Source organism: Zalophus californianus, chromosome 1 (genome assembly GCF_009762305.2).
Source record: "Zalophus californianus isolate mZalCal1 chromosome 1, mZalCal1.pri.v2, whole genome shotgun sequence".
NCBI classification, from domain to species: Eukaryota; Metazoa; Chordata; class Mammalia; order Carnivora; family Otariidae; genus Zalophus; species Zalophus californianus.
The window spans coordinates 75,078,109-75,096,240 of NC_045595.1; the positions used below are offsets into that span (position 1 = coordinate 75,078,109).

At 39.8% G+C, this 18,132-nt stretch overlaps 1 protein-coding gene across 1 annotated transcript in view; it reads right to left on the reverse strand.

The window, feature by feature from the left end:
• Positions 1–16,404, reverse strand: part of CMC1 (C-X9-C motif containing 1) — an 83,759-nt gene extending 67,355 nt beyond the window's left edge. Inside the window, exon 1 of the mRNA XM_027582889.2 lies at positions 16,193–16,404. Coding sequence (XP_027438690.1) covers positions 16,193–16,211 — 19 coding nt within the window. The 5' untranslated portion in view covers positions 16,212–16,404. The remainder of the gene's footprint in view (positions 1–16,192) is intronic.
• Between the last annotated feature and the right edge of the window lie 1,728 nt (positions 16,405–18,132).

Sequence of the window (18,132 nt, forward strand, 5' to 3'; positions counted from 1 at the left end):
GATCTACTTCACAGTACCCACAAAAACTAAGCTGCCACAGATCATAAACCTAAATATAAAAACTAAAACTATTAAACCAAAAAAACCTTCAATTCCTCAGAGTAGACAAAGATTTTTTTTTAAAGAAGACACAGAGGCACTAAACAGAAGAAAAAAAGATAAATTTAATTTCATCAAGTATAAAATCTGTTCATTAAAAAACACCATGAAGAAAAGTAAAAGGCAAACCAGGAGAAAGCGTTCACAGTAGATAGACAGACACAGAAATAGGTACAGGGCACCTGGGTGGCTCAGTCAGTTAAGCATCTGCCTTCGGCTCAGGTCATGATCCCAGGGTCCTGGGATCAAGTCCTGCATCGGGCTCCCTGCCTCTCCCTCTGCCCCTCACCTCACTTGTGCTTGCTCGCTCTCTCAAATAAATAAAATCTTAAAAAAAAATAGGTACAGATCTATATCTGTATACACAGATACATACATATATTTGACAAAGGACTTGAATTTAGCATATAAAAGGAACTCCTACATATCAATAACAAAAATATAAAACAAATAAGAAAACCCAATAAAAAAGGGACAAAAGGTGTGAATGGATTCTTCAAAAATATATACAAATTGTAAATATTTAGATGAACAGGTGTTCAAAATCAACAGTCATTAAGAAAATGCAAATGAACCCCATTATACCATTTCACACTCACAAGAATGACTAAAATTAAAAATACTGACAACACCAAATGTCAGAACATGGAGCAACTGGAACTTTCATCTATTGCAAGAGTGTGAAGAGATAAACTTCTTTGAAAAGCTAATCGTTAAGTTATAGTTAAATATACACCCAACCTACTTTCCACTCCTAGGTATTCATTCACCCAATGTAAATGACAACACACTTCCAGAAAATGACTTGTACAAGTCTGTTTATGGAAGCATTCATACTAGCCCAAAACTGGAAACAACCTAAATGCTCAACTGAATACTACTCAGCAATACAAAAGAACTAGTAACTGATACACTCAGCATGGGAGGAGCTCAAGAACTCTGTTGAGGACAAGAAGCTAGGCACAAGAATAAATACTACATGGTTCTAGAACCTGAAAAACTCGGTGGTGATGAATAGAACACTGGTTATCTATGGGAGGTGAGAAGGGTACTCTCTGGGGGATGTCTTGATTTGCTCATATACATTATCAAAACTTACAATCTATAAACTTCACTGCGTATTTTACCTCAATTTATAATATATTAGCTTTAAAACAGGATAAACATCTGCACTTATAGTAGGTGATTTTAACACATAACTTTAAATAATTAAGTAGAGAAAAAGTTCTATTATTTTCTCCTCGAAGATACTGTTCATCTTTTATTAGATTTATTTCTACTGGTAAAGGTATCTTTTCATAAGTAACATGTAATTATTTGTTGCTGGTTTCACTTGAACTTTTTATATTGTCCTTATAGCCAACATAATCTTACTTAACTCTCATTAGTTCTAATAAATTGGCCATAGTCTCTTCTAATTTCTATGAAGACAATCACTGGGACAGCTCTGCTCTTACTTTTTAAATTCTTACTGGCTATGTCCTTTAGAAAAACGATGGGTAGAAACTAACAGCACCTCTGTTTTGGATGCTCAAATTCCGTTTAGAATTTTTATAGTTATCTTCATGTTGAGATTTGCCTATGACTTTCTTCTGTGTTGCTTTGGTATCACAGTTACAAGAAAAGCCTGAAGAACAGAACTGAGATTTTCCTAAAGAATTCCTTCTGTAAACTGCAGCTTCAGCTCAGAACCAAGAGTTCCAATGCTGATAGCCATTCTTCCCCAGAGCCTGGCCTGCCCTACACTTCAGACTTGCCCAACTAGCTCCCACAGTCACATGACCTAGTATCTGGCCTTAATGTCTGTGTGTACGTACCTACACACAGTAGCCCTATGATCTCTACTGAACTCTTGACTGATACACCAGCTATTCGTGCCTAGATCTTGCAGTATGTATGTGTGAGACAGACACAGTTTTAACTACTAATTCAATTTTCTAAGGGCTTTTTATTTATTCTTTAGTCAGTTGCAGTTTTAGTAAATTTAGTTCTCAAGGAAACTATCCATTTCATCAAACTTTCCAATGATATGAAATATTCACATGATTTTTTTCTTTACCATACCTATAGTTGCATCCCAATTTTCATTGCCTATGCCAGGGTTCAACAAGTTATTTCTAGTTAAGGACCATACTTGTGAATACTTTAAGCTTTCCGGGCTACAAACTATCTCTGTCATGTATATACCAATGATTAGTAACATTTGAAAATGTTACTAACCACTGATAGCTTACAGGCCTTACCAGATTTTGCCTGGACCATGGTTTGCTGAAATCTGGCCGAAACTAGTTATTTACACTTTCTCTTTCTCCTTAGCTTTGCCAGAGCTGCTGTAAGATGGGAAAAAGGAAACTGAGCTTATAGAAGGCACTGGAAGTATGGAAGGAGAAAAAAGGGCAGCTTTGAGGGAGACCCTACAAGATTCACAGGACCTAAGAAGAGAGGATTCAAAGAAAGCTCCCAGTTTTTCTGGCTCCCAGGGAAATGCTGTGGCCACTCACTGACACAGGGAACACAAGACAAACACCAGGTGGGAGAGGACTTCAGCTGTGGACCTGGTGAATTTCATATGCAAGACATCCTGTGGAGTGGAAAGCTGATGTGTACTTGAAGGGAAATAATATAACAGGGGACTATCTCCACATACTTCTTTTCTCCTGGTCTGCAGCACACATCATATGGGGCATCAGTTATTAATGCACAAATTAATGAGTAGAAGAACACTGTGATATACTGACCTATTTTATAAAATCAATTTCAAAATGTTATCTCTTCACTTATATAATTTTAATCTATACAACTTATTAATAATGTGTCCTGATGAGTATCTTTTGCTCTATAAACTTTGCAGTGGTCTTCGATAACAAAAGCACTAATTTTTCAAATCAGTCCCTTAAATACAGGCATAGCTGTGTAATATTGAACTATTTTTCCTTAAGAAATTATAGTAGAAATTTACCTATTTATGAATTCTAGGTTATGATTCCTATTTAAACACATTTTTTTTAAATGGCTTGCAAAAACTCCTTCTGATCATTCTCCTAAAACCTCCTAGGGCAAAAAAAAAAAAAATTCCAGAATTACATGAATATTGATTTAGATTTTCCAAACTCTTGATTTTAAATCAGAAATAACAGACTTAAAAATATATAAATAAATTCTGCTAAAGATTCTCTCATTTGATAGCATATCAACCACTGAATATTAAATATTAATTACGACTTTATACATATTACAAAGCTATCTTCAACACAATTACAAGTATACTTTCTATTCATAAAATTACAGAACGATTCTCTCAAAATCAATGTGGTGCATATGTTATACATTTGTACAAGAATCTACCGAAAAATAAAAATAAAAATTTGAGAGTTTGCTACTATACAGTCACATGAATTTATACTGAGATAAAGAATCAGGATAACACCACCAGGGAAAATTTCCAAAGCTCTAACTTCTCAACATTCTATCATCATCTGAAAGTCAATTTTCATCTTTTTCACTGGCTGAATTTGTTAGCTCAGATTTTGCTTTGGGGCTCACGTGTTCTTGCAGGATGGCAGTAGTAGATGATAAGTCTACTGACAACAGCACCTGCTATGAATCCACAAAGGTTAACAGTGAAGCAAATCAGAATATTACAGAATCTTTCATTGGAAAGTCGTGATGCCGGAAGGGCAAACTATGCCTTTACAATAGTGAAAATGTTCTAATTTAACTAATTTGATTCTTTTTTAGATAATGCCATTTTTTTTTTTTTAACTTCCTAGTTAAATGTATTTGCTCCTGAAGGGTGCTACTCTTTAGTCTGGAGGAAAAACAAGAAAAATGCTTGCAGTAAGTTTGCAACAGTATTCTCATTAGCCACAGTTTCTATCTTTAGGTCTCTTCTTTACTAGCTAGCTACCAAGAGCCTGGAAATGAAGGGCTCCAGGCAGATGGTATCAGGCACAACATAGAAAGACCAGCGTTCTCAATTGCTACATTTCCAGTAAGTGCTTCATTTCACACCAGGAAGCTAGGCAGCCTCCAGTTCTCCTCAAAAGCACAAAAATAGGGATGCTCTTGATCAGATTTCCAGGTTCTTGCCAGCTTGCTTGTGCTTTCTTGCTATGCTAAAATGAGGAAGAGGGGGTGGGTGGCAGAGATACTTAGGCTGGGGAAATTAAGACAGTGAAGATAGTGCTCCTTTCACATTCTTACCTTCAAGCCTTACTTGAACTGACAAAACCAGAAGAAATAAAATCAGTAATAGGAGATATTCTGCACCCTTCCCCACCCCACCCCACCACCCCCCCCAGCCAAAAAAAAAAAAAAAATTCTGGGCTGCCTCTGGCTATGAGGCCTTCAAGATGAGGGCAATGAATGCCCCATAGTCTGTGTAACAGCACTTCCAGGTAAAGTACTTTGATTCCATTTTGCAGATAAAGAAGTGGAGACCCACAGAGGTGAAATAACCCAAGTCTCTGATAAAGCCGCAATGCCAAGATCATGTAACCCAGGTCTTGAATCTTCTTCCATGACACACCACACACATGGGGGTGGTGGCCTACTTAAGGGGATTTCAGCAAACAAGGTTATGTAAGCTTCCGAAGATGCAAAGTATGAAATAACCCTTAGATAGTTAAGACTGTTTCAGAAGCATCAGAAGCACAGGCAAAATAAAAAACTCACTGTTCAGATTTTTTTATCAGAAAGTTAAATGGAATTCTGATTCTCTGATTTCTAGCATGGAGAAAATTATTTAAAAGAAAAAAAAAACACACACACACAAGAGGAGCCATTTGTCAGCCGGCTGAAAAAATACCTTCAAAGAAAGTAAACATCACATATTAGGTCAACTGGCAACAATCTAATTTTTTATAAGCTCAAACTTCAACAAAATATGGAAAGCACATCAGTGAGGTAGATGTGCCTATTTCTGCTTAGCTTCTGGGTCAAATACCACCTATATCCCACAATAGTAGTCTTCATTTGAAGTACTTTGTCCTATCAGCTTTCACTGTTAATAACCACCTAGTTCACACTAGATGTGCCCATTTCCCAAAAGCACCTATTTCTTGGACCTCAGATTCTGTAGATTGCTAGGTGTGAAAACTTCCTCTTCCACCCACATTACTTTAACCAAGATGAGGCCAAAAGGGGACAACAAATCTAAACGTATACCAAAGCAGGAAATCAACTTATACAAGAAGACATGCCAATTTAAGAAACGTGCTGCAATCTCCATTGGTTTACTTTCTACTTTTTTTTTTTTTTTTACTTTACTTGGTAAAACTTTGAGACCATCTTTTCTTACAAGCACAACTTCCCACTGATATATACTAGAAAATCAGCAGTGTTAGGGGAGACAGAAACAGGTATTTGAGAAAGAAATAAGTGACAGCCTGCCTATGCCTTCTCAGCAATACACACCTGATTTTTCTCTGATGTACATCTAGAACATGGTAGACTATCCTCAAATCTATGAATGTTCCTCAGTGCTTTTGGCCACTCTATTTCACCAGTTGTCCTTCATCTTACAATATTTCATAACATTTCTTCAAAGAACATGTGCCACTTTGTAATGGAGTGGGGGAATTATTTTTACATTGAGAGGTTATTCACTTACTTCAAAGAGTCAAAACTTTGCTCACACTACTCAACGTCTTTCTTGGTGTGGCCTTCCGAGTCAGTGTGCATTAACATGAAAACTCCATAATACAACTTTTCTGGGGGAGGAGCATTTCCCAGGATGATCATCTACCACCTTCACCAGATTGCCCCTGGCTAACCTTGGCTGAAATCCAAGTTCACCTCCTACACAAAAAATGTGCTAAAAATGAGGATATTGAGATGAATGGACCGTACTGGCTGAAGGCAAATCCTAAAGGAGTCTCAAAAATATTCTGAACAAATGTAATAATACTAGAAAAAGCACAAACGATTCCAAGGTAAGATCTGCTCCTATTCCTCCTGTGGCAACCCCACAAGGTTCTACCTTTAAAGATGCTGCTGATTATGCCATGTTCTCAGGGCTTATTTCCAGCTCCAAATCTACTCTGCCCACATTTTCAGGTGTCTATTGGCAATTTCCAAGTCCCACCAGCACCACGATTTCAACTTAAAAATTTCAACAATTTAAATCTTCATTCTGCCATCCTGGTGGTTATGTTATCCTTCTTACCTAAAAAAAATCAGCTTACATTTATACAGTACACAAAAGAAGCACAATAAATATTTAAAGAAGGAAGGAAGAAGTGGTAGAAGGAATTGTTTTACAAACATCACCACACACAAGATATTATAAAGTAGTGGGGAGGCTCAGAAAACTCAAAGCAATCTTGCAACATGACCCAGCAAAAAACTTCAAAGTCAAACTCCAGCTCAATCTTCTGCTCTTATTTACCATTTTCTACCTTTTCCTTTTCAAAGTCCACCGATTTAAAATCAGACACTTGTGGGCGCCTGGGTGGCTCAGTTGTTAAACGGCTGCCTTCGGCTCAGGTCATGATCCTGGAGTCCCTGGATCAAGTCCCGCATCGGGCTCCCTGCTCAGCAGGGAGTCTGCTTCTCCCTTCTCATGTGCTCTCTCTCTAATGAATAAATAAAATCTTTAAAAAAAATAAATAAATAAATAAATAAATAAAATAAAATCAGACACTTGTTCCATCCCCAGGTTCTCTCTGAACCCAGCACCCAAAAGTGCTTTCTCCTCCTTTAAGGCCAAGATTTTGTGTTCACCAATGCTATGGCTCTGATTCTGGACTTAACACATCACATCACACCGTCTGTGCAATCTTCTTCTCCTGATAGATCAGTGGTTGCCATGGACTGAATCTTTGTCCCCCTCCCCCAATCCACTTCATACTGACGCTCTAAACCCTAATATAACTTTATTTGGGCAATCTATTCATTTAACAATCATATGTTAAAGGAGATCATATGGGTAGGGCCCCAATCTGACAGGTGGTCTCATAAGAAGAATCAGCAACCAAACTGGCCAGCACCTTGAGCTTGGACATTCCGGCCTCCAGAACTGTGGAAAAATAAATACCTGTTGTTTAAGCCACTCAGTCTATGGTATGCTGTTATGGCAGGCCAAAGAGATTAAGACAGATTTTGGTACCAGAAATTCTCAATTCTGGCTGCATCCAATAAGCACCTGAGAGGGCTTGATAAAATTATGATGTCTGGGCACCACCCAGACCAGTTAAATCAGAAATGCTGGGATAAACCCAGGCATTGGTATTTTTAAAAGCTCCTCAAATAATTCTAATACGTAGCTAAATGAAGGAATGCTGCATGAAACTTTAATGAGGTCTGAGACCATGTCTAATTCATCTCTTAATTCCCTTTAACTGCTGGCACATGATAAGTATACACTCAGTTTAATAAATGACCCATGATTAACAGTGTTTCAATATTTCATAATTATAGATATTCACTCTGTTAACAGATATCAGGCACCTACTACGTATCAGTCACCATGCTAGGGCTTTTCTACACAATGATGAGTAAAGCAAGCTAGTTCCTTATTCTGCTGCATAAACATTTGAAACTCAGGGTTTTTTTTTAAAGATTTTATTTATTCATTTGAAACACAGAGACAGAGAAAGAGAGCATGAGCAGGGGGAGAGGCAGAAGCAGGCCCCCACTGAGACAGGCGCCCGATGTGGGGCTCCATCCCAGGACCCTGGGACCAGGACTTGAGCCGAAGGCAGTCGCCCAACCATCTGAGACACCCAGGCAGGTGCCCCACTGAAATTTAGTATTTTAATTCATGCTTAATTAACATCCTTTGATCTGTAAAAACAAAAACAAAAAACAAAAAATTCCCAGTAACAGTTCCTCAGCAAAAACACAATGCAGGATATTAAATACCATGTCTAAAAAAATTTTCCCCTCAATCTCTTTACTTAAAAATGTTAAAATACAATCGGGGCTGGTGGGGGAGAAGGTTAATTTGGGCCAGTGTTCTTATTTGGCAGTTTTGTTTGATCCACTTATATCAAGTAAAAGGTAATATTTTTTGGCATCTATAAACTTAGGGAATTCTACACATATGCTATTAACACCTTTATACAAAAATAAGAATATTCATCCAGCCAATGGAACATAAACTTCTGTGCTGAGTCAAGAACCCCTTGAGACCAACTGCAAGTATTTAAAAATCATAAAAGTTTAAGGCTTAAAACAGCTTTCAGGGGCACCTGGGTGGCTCAGTTGGTTAAGCGGCTGCCTCTGGCTTAGGTCATGATCCCGGGGTCCTGGGATCGAGCCCCAAATTGGGCTCCCTGCTCTGCAGGGGGGCCTGCTTCTCCCTCTCTCTGCTGCTCTCTTAAATAAATAAAATCTTAAAAAAAAAAAAAAGCAGCTTTTACAATTATCTGATAAACCTTACTCTCCCTACCCTCACCCTCAAACCTGAGATTATGCCATTTAGAATTGGGCCTAAGGTTAATGGCAAAGTCTAAAACAAGAAGATATCATTACTAATTTCCCAATTCAATTGGGTGCTATTTCCATAACAGGACAGTGCTCTCCCCCCCAGCCTGAGCCCCCATTGGTGGGCAATCTCTTATCATCTAGATGTAATTAACTGGTTTATCTTCTCTAATCATCTAGTCTCTGATAAACTTAAAGAGGTGAAATCATATGAGAAATATTTACTGTTTACTACACAGGTAAATATTCTCATTCTCTACACGATGCTTTTCTTTCTCTCTCAAATCATTGGACACATACCAACAATTCACATCTGTAAGTTTCACTTTATTTCTCAAGGAAAAAAACTAGGTCTAGAATGAAAAACTCTATACCCAGGTTATATGACATTTTGGTAGTTTTTAAAAATCTCAAATAAATTGTTTTTTGAAAGATTGTGGGGTGGTAACAATCAGGGAAAGCGTCCTATGTAAATGATTCTAAAGTGAGGTGTGAAAAATGAACAAGAATTAGATTTGGGGATGGGGAAGAGAGGGAAAATTCTAAAAAGAAAGAACAGCATGTCAAATGACCTAGAGGAAAAAAAACAAAGCACAGTTTGGCAGATGTTAGGTATATCTTAGGCCAATGTCATTACCACAACCCCATGATGTCCACACCTGGAGCCAGTACACACACCTGTGCGTATTTATATATTTGTGCAAGTAGCCCTTCCTACCTGACCTACCACTATCCAAACTCTCACTACCTGAACAAAGGTTCCTAGGAGCTTCAGATAAATGATTTTTAGAACAAAGCTGGAATCCCCCCCCACCCCCCGCAGCAGAATGCAGAAGCATTCACCCCTGCAACCTTTTCGGGACTGCCCCTGGCCATGGTAGCACATTCCAGCTTTCCTTCCTGCTGCCCCTCTCCCATCTCCTGCAGTGGGCAAGGACTGACAGAGGGCACAAAAGCCCAGTGCCCTTGCCTCCAAAGTGGGATAAGCCTGCACTTAGTGGTGCACCAGAGCTGATCAGGTTGAGACCAGCCTTCCCTGAAACCACATCCTTGCTCAGCTTCCTCCCCTTCCCTTTCCTGTTGCCCTCAGTCCCTCACAGGTTTTTCCCTAAGAGCATGCCACTCATAAACTTGCGTGTGAAATGTCCAATGGTCCTCAGACCTTGTTCTGTAATGTCATGCCCAAATAAAGGAACATAGGGTTTGTCAGAGATAGGACGAATTCTATGGATGAGCCAGAAACACCTTGTGTGAGGAAAAAAAGGAAATGCTCCAAAAAAGGATCAGAGCATATCACAAGGACCCAGAAGCTAGTTTGAAGGAACTCTCTCACTGGCTAAATCTGGGAAAATGTGAGCACCAAATTACATACAGTAACAAATTATAAACCAGTGGAAAAACAGGAATTCATGAGTGCACATCTATAATAAATCTATAAATAAATAAACAAGAAACAAAATAGTCTCTGGCTTATATCGAAATGTCAACAACCATCTAATAAATGTGGAGAGAATGCTGGAGGCAGAAAATCGTCATTCTGCAACCACAGTAGGAAAGACTGAATCAGGCAAAAATCATCAATGGATACCACATCAAAGGGGAATTTTTTGATGAGGAATGGGTATTTGCCTAGTCTTAAATGGTCTTCCCACAGATTACTAATTAATGACGAGAGGAAAAACAAAGAAATGGGACAAAGCCCTTGACCGGGTGATCAAAATTACTATCACTTATGAGAAACAAACATTATGTGCCTCCACATATGATACTGAGAGAAAGATACATCACCACTATAACCTGGATCTGATGAAAAGTCAGATAAACAGAAAATGAAGGAAAGTTCTATTTGCCTAAAAATCTGCAGCATCTTCCCATTGTTCTCAGGATAAAATTCAAACTCCTTGAGCTGGTTGACAAAACATTTCATGATTCATAACTCCTATAACAAATATACTTTGAGTTTAGAAATATGTAAAATTTACAAGTTAAACAGATTTTTAGCTCTGAACTACAAATGTATTTTATGTCTAAGAGAATACTATAGAGCTACAGAAGCAAGAATAAAATCAAAATTTTTCTAATCAGCTACATAACCTTTTATATATTAATTACACAGTGCTGGGAAAAGAGCCTTCAAATCTGTTTAGATGTCTAACTTAAAAATTTCCAGTGAATTTAATAAGTGCTAGTACCCCTAAAGCTAATCTACCTACATGCCCACAGGAACCACTAAAAGAACCCCTATCATTCAAATACTCCAAGAACTGCCATGAGGACACCCTCCCAAGACCCACCCTCAACATCTACTCATGGGATATCCTGAGATTCCTGACTCCACTTTCCATCCCCTGAGCCCTCGCTGTCCGATCTTCCTCCCCTACTTAGATTCCTGGAAAACACCGTTAGAGGGACACACACACTTGATAAAGGAAACTTCTCTCTGCTGCTATTGCTCCATCACGCAAAAGTAGAGAACAAATCCACACTAATGGATGAGGAAAGGGGAGCTAGCTACCCTGCTAAAAGAGGAAATGGTACAAGAAAAAAAAAAAAAAGGAAAAAAGGAATCTCTTCTGGTTATTAGAGAAAGTAATCAAAATTATCAGGCCCAGGTTTCTGTAGGTTGTCTTCTGGGAATATAATCAGGTTGGAAAATTCTCTGGAGTCTGGAAATAGCAAAGGTATAACTGGGTGTTCTTTCAGTACAGCCCTGGGCTTGACTTTCCATTACCAGGCCCTTTTATAACTTGTTACGGGAGGAGGTTAATATCTAGAACTTTGTTGAATAAAGAGAGACATAACTTCTGACCAGTGAAAAAGATAACCCCAAAGATTACAGTATATGGTCCTGTTGTAAACTAACCATTTTTCTTTTATCTAAGCAAGTAATCTATGAAACTGTCGATGCACCAGAGTTTCTCAAATGCTTTTGGACTGTTTTACATTTTACTTCCCTAATTAAGGAGTTGAAGAAAATCTTCAACACATGTTCATTTTGTATTTGCATGAGTAATAATTTTACCTTTTTGAAAATTCTACTTTAACAAGCACCACTTTTAAAATTGTTCCTATAGGTGATGTGTTACGCATTCAAAATACACAACCATTTAAATTTGCAATCAATTAAGTCTGACTAGATTCTTAAAATATACAATACTTGTAGAAGGGGTTCTAAATTGGCAAATATAAGTTGGACTAGACTATGCTTAAGTCCTATTATACGAGAATGAGCTATACTGTATATTTCTGAACCATTACTATGCCATCAAATGTCCCATTCATGGCTAAAAATGTAGGGATAATTTTCTCTGGAAATAGGAAGATTAGACTGATAAGAAAACAAAGCTGAAGAATAAGTCAATAAAAGTGGAAGAGTTCGGAACAGTGGTTCCTCCTCTACTCTATTTGCATATTAGAACTGTCTATGGACTATATAAAATGTCAGAGGCTTAGTAAATTAAATCTGAATATCCAGGAGTGCAACCCACATACGAGTAGTTTTTACAAATATTAATCTCTTTCCACAGCCACTTTTCTTGGGTGTTGTGAACTCCTCCAGCTTTTCTCTCTGCATTCAAATAGTAAGAGAAAATAATGAACATAATTACAGCTGAAAAATGTACAAAGAGTGCCCTTATTACCTCTACATTAACAAAAAGAAAAAGAGTTTCAATAAAACTACATAGAAGAGTAAGTATATAACCTGCATTTCAGTGCTGGGTTCAGAGTTTCTTGAGAAAAATGGACCCTACAAAGTTAGTTAAAAGCTGTTGCCAAATGAAGATCAAACTTGTATAAAGATCTTTAAAAATCTAACATAAACCAGTGAAGGCAACCTATTGAATGGGAGAAGATATTTACAAATGACACATCTGATAAAGGTTTAGTATCCAAAGTATATAAAGAACTCATACAACTCAACACCAAAAAACCAAATAACCCAGTTAAAAAAATAAGCAGAAGACATGAATAGACATTTTTCCAAAGACATCCAAATGGCTGACACGTGAAAAGATGCTCAACATCACTCATCATCAGGGAAATGCAAATCAAAACTACAATAAGACATCACCTCATACCTGTAAAAATGGCTAAAATCAAAAACACATGAAACAAGTGTTGGAGAGGATGTGGAGAAAAAGGAACCTTCATGCACTGTTGGTGGGGATGCAAACTGGTGCAGCCACTGCGGAAAATAGTACAGAGATTCCTCCAAAACTTAAAAATAGAACTACCCTACAATCCAGCAATCACACTATGAGGTATTTATCAAAAAAATTCAAAAAACACTAATTCAAAGGGATACATGCACCCCTATGTTTACAGCAGCATTATTTACACCAAATTATGGAAGCAGCCCAATTGTCCATCAATAGATGAATGGATAAAGAAGATGTGGTATATACATACACAATGGAATATTATTCAACCATAAAAAGGAATGAAATCTTGCCATTTGGGATGACATGGATGGAGCTAGAGAGTATTATGCTAAGTGAAATAAGTCAGTCAGAAAAAGACAAATACCATATGATTTCCTCATATGTGGAATTTAGGAAACAAAACAAGCAAAAGAAAAAAAAAAGAGAAACAGACAAATGAAGAAACAGACTCTTAACTATAGAGAACAAACATATGGTTACCAGAGGTAGGTGGAGGAATGGATGAAACGGGTGATAGGGATTAAAGAGTATATTTATCCTGATGAACACTGAGTTCTATGCTATAGAATCACTATAGTGTACACCTGAAACTAATATAACACTGTGTCAACTATACTGGAATTAAAATTAAAAACTTAATAAAAAAAGATTTTTTAAAAATCTAACATAAACCAGTGGGAAAAGAGACTTTGCTATGCAAACCTCATTTGATGTAACTACTAGTATGGGCACATACCACTGTATAAAAAGCAAGAGAAATATCAAAATGTGAACCTATGCTTCAACTTAGGAACCAAACAAAAATGAAGTTAAAAAAAACACAAAACTGGCTTTAATATATTTTTATTCTGGAATTTAAACAGATAAGAAAAATTTAAAACGTCCAACTTGCTGACTCCACTTTCTTCCTTCCCATTCAATCTTGCTTCCATCCCTGCTTTTATCAAGTTTCCAATGATCATACTGTTAGATTTGACCATCACCAGCCACTCAGTTGGTAAAAAACCTACTAATTATCCTTAATGCCTCCCTTTCCCTCACCACCTTTATTCAATGCAACAGCAGCTCAACTGCTCCTCCAAAACAGCAACCGAATAAGCTTTATATTCTTTTCCAGCTTTTCTAATACCATTCCAGGGTAAGATACGAACATATTTGGCCTAGACTACAGCTACCATCTCTTAACCTGTCTCCCTGCTTCCACTCAGGACCCCTCCACAGTGCATGCTACCACTGCAGTCAGGGTAGTAAAGACATAATTTATATTATGTCATTGCCCTCTTTAGAAGCCTCCAAATGCTTTATCATCAGAGCCTTCAAGGCCCTGCAGCATCAAGCTCCTGCCTACTTTCCCAACATCTTCCCTTACGGATCTCCCTCCACCCCTCTGGCCCTCATTCCAGGCAAATATTTAAGCATTTGCTACTTCTGACTGCCTGGCGTACTTTTCCCCTACCTCTTCATATTGCTACTTCATCTTGTCCTTCAGATTTCCAATTCAAACAACACTTCCTCACAGAGCTCTTCACTGATCACTCAGAGGTAGGCCTCTCTTCACCACCTACCACATGACACTGCTTATTTTCTTCATAATGTTTATCATAATCTGGCAAAATGTATATGGGGGCAGAGGGATGAGCTGTCTTCTTTCTTCTAACACTGTATGCTTGTGACATGTAACGGGCATGTATTTGTTTAATCAATAAATACTCCAACAGAGGCATGGTCTGTAACACTGGCCTGGAAATGAATTACGGAGTTCTATTCCAGACTTGACTCTACCAGCAATTCGCTGGGTAGCCTTGGGCATACCACAAGATTTGAGTGGGTTAAGAGTAACTGGACAGTAAAAAAGTGGATGGGGCACCTGGGTGGCTCAGTCGGTTGAGCGCCTGCCTTCAGCTCAGGTCATGATCCCAGGATCCCGGGATCAAGCCCCACGTCCAGCTCCCTCTCTCTCCCTCTGCTGCTCCCTGCTCAGCTGGGAGCCTGCTTCTCTCTCTCCCTCTGCCTCTCCCCCTGCTTGTGCTCGCGGGCTCTCTGTCAAATAAATAAATAAATAAAATCTTAAAAAAAAAAAGTGGAGACGGCAAGTATTTTTTTCTAAATTTTTTCGTGGATCTAAATTCAAGAATATAGATATTTGAAAGCCTTTGACCTCTCTCTGCATCCGTTTCCTCATTTGTATGAGACTGCTTTGAATTTCAGCTGGAAATACTAGAACTATGGGACACCTGGGTGGCTCAGTCGCTTGAGTTTTGGACTCTTGATCTCAGCTCAGGTCTCGATCTCAGGTTTTGAGTTCAAGCCCCACAATGGGTTCCACGCTGGGTGTGACGTTATTGTAATAGGCCTTAATCCACTTTCTAATTCTCCTTACTCACCCCTTATTTACACCCTGCAACCAAACATCACACAGTGCACTTTACTGCCCATACATTTCCTCATTCGGCTGCCTCTTCTCCAACTCCAACCACTGGAAATTATCCTTTAAAGCCCAGATCAATTGTTAACTGCCTCATAAAGTCTAATCCAACCACCTGGCCCAATACTGGTATGATTATTAGGTGTTCCAGAAATTATTTTATGCGTTTGAGTAGTCCCTTATCCTCTCTCCTGTTTCCTAATCCGTAAGAGGGAGATAACACTATCTACCACAACACACACTATTGTTGGACAAGTGAGAATACTTAGCTTGATAATAAAGCGTTCAATAATTGGTATTACTTGTTGGCTACCTACACTTTCCGCTCTCCTTGAGAGCCACCAAAGTGACGTTTCCATTTCTGAATCTCCAAAGGTTTGAAGCCATTACTACTCCTCCCAATGCCTCAAGTTTCCATATTCATAAAATGAAGGGAGTGGACTAGACCAATTACCATTCCCTTCAAAAATGAAGTTCCCTATATTTACATGAATACCCAATAACGATACCTCAGGCTTCCGTAACATAATAGCTTAAAGCAAGGACACCGCAGGTGAGCTTCTGTAAGGACGGGAATTCGAAGGCAACAAACTACCGCTGCTAATGAAGTGGGGTGGAAACACTAAAGTGAAAATAACGTTGATCAAAACCTTGGGAATCCTTTCTCAAGAAACGGACTCTTGCCACAATGATGGGTCTTCTGGATTATCGCTTTTAAGTCAGATTACAGATACTTAAAGGAATCAGTGCCCCAGAGGGGCGAAAAAGATGAGACCAGTCGCGTTAAGAAGGAAATGTGTGTAAGCCACAAATGGACGAAAGCTTATACAGCAAAGCCAAGCCTTTCACCTAACCCGAACCCCAAGGAGCGGGAAGAAGACCGAAGACTGCAGGGAAGAAGTTGGGGCTGCCAGAAACCCTAAGGCAGCAGGCCGGCGGGCCGGGCGTGAGCGGACGTCTGCGAAAGTGGTGCAACCTCAGCGCTCGGCCCCTTTCCCAGGCCGGCCCCCAACCGCACAGCCGCGGTTAGGGACCCGGGCCGTGACTCCTCAGCAACCCCCGCGTCCCGCCCCCGTACCTGCGGGGTCGAGCGCCATCTCGGCGGGCGGAGGAAAGCAGCTCCTGGCCGCTCCCGGGCGGGGGGGAAGGGAGGGGAGGAGCCTGGGCTGGGCGGCACGTGCGGCCGCCCGGACCTTCCCGCGGGAGGAAGAGTGGGTGGAGGAGGAGCGCAGTGCCCTCCGCAAAGCGCGGCAGGCCTCTTTCCTTCCTTCTTATTTCCCTACTCGCTACTTCCGCCGCCCATTGCGCTTGCGCTCTCCTGGCCCCGCCCCGAAGCCTGTAACTGAAGGGGAACGGACATCTCCCAGAGAATGACCGGGAAGGGGGCGTGGCCTCGCGTGACTTGGAGGCGGGACTGTTTCAGATGCACGCAGTCTGGCTTGGGAAGGAGCGTGAGCAGCCGCTTGCAGACTCGGGTCTGCGGGGACCAGAGCCGAAGCTGTGGGCCTTTGGGAGTGCGCCTCACGTGGCTACTAGGTTCACGGCCAAGCCCCTCCCTCCACGTCCGCCTTTGGAGAACGGAATGAATCATCCTCTTCCTTTACTTTTTCTTCGTTAATGTTCATTCATTCATAAATGTCTGTTTTATGCCTGTCAGGTTCCAGCCACGGGTTCTAAATACGAGGGGCAAATAACTGAATAAAAATAAGGTCCCCCTATTCTCCAGTACTATTGTATTGGCAGGAGAGTCAGATACAAGCAACACGCTGTTAAATGTGATAAATTCCACACATGCGAGATATGCACAGCTTGTTCTACTATAGAGGTGGTCTAGTTCATGCGGTATCATTATTTCTCCCACAAATCAGGAGCCTGTGGCTCCCCTGGAGGGGAAATAAAAAATTGGGCGCTAGCAAATATTATCCTTAGGGCGTACAGCATGATTTGGGTGATGTTACAAATCCCGACTCTGTCAATTAAAGCTGTATGTTTTTGAGAAAAATGAAGGAAGGTGATAGCTATGCTCCTGAAGAACCCCAACTGCCCTCTTCTCGTTAAAGGAAACTTTCTGGTGGCAGTTATGCTCATTTCCACTCACCAACCAGCCTTCAGAAATGCTTCCTTGTCATATCCACGTTTTGCTAGTTGGAGATTCCAAAGGGTGAAGTGCGGCCGGGACAGATGGGACAGATGTTAGAAAAACAAGGAGCAGCTGCTTCTTCCCTGGGAGGGATTTAGAGCTTTCAAAATGATCCCCTCCCCACCTACCTGCAGTCCCTCCTCCCCTGCTGCTGCTTCAGCCTGGTCAGTTGGCAGAAAAAGCAGCCGCAGTTGAACAGGGCTGGGAAAGTGGGTCTCTGCTCAGCAGGTCTTCCGTTTAAGGGCCTATTTGGGCATAACGGCCCTTATTACAGCTGTAGGTTGAGATGCCAAGGTGAAGAATTAATGTTTCACTCAGCCAGGCAGGAAAGCAGGTCGGTTTTCTTGTGTGTTTTATAAATGTGTTTTGAAACATACCAAATTCATTCTGGTGCCCCTTTTCTTTTTCAGGAGGTGGAATATTTCGTTTAGAAAATAAATCTTTTTAAGGAGATGAGGTGGGGTATAAAAACACAAGCCAGACACTCACACTTAGGTAATTAAACTAAATCTTCCTACATGCAAAAGGGCATCACCTGGAGCTTTAAGTCAGAGACCTAAGTACCTCTACCTGAATCCTGCGTCACAACCTATTAACTTTATGACTTGAATAAATTCCAACGTTTCTCTAGACTTTAGTTTCTAATTTGTAAAATCATTGTGAGGAATAAATGTGATATCATTTAACATTGTTTCAGCCATTGAAAAACCGCTTCTACAGTTTTTGCCATAACTGAGTATCACTTGAACCGTTATTTAATATTTTTTATCTAAACTCACTTAAAGAAAAACTTACATGGGCACTATCCACTTTAGCCTTACCCTACGCAATAATATCTGTAAAATCAAGGGTTTTGTGTGTCCCATAAAATGGACTGC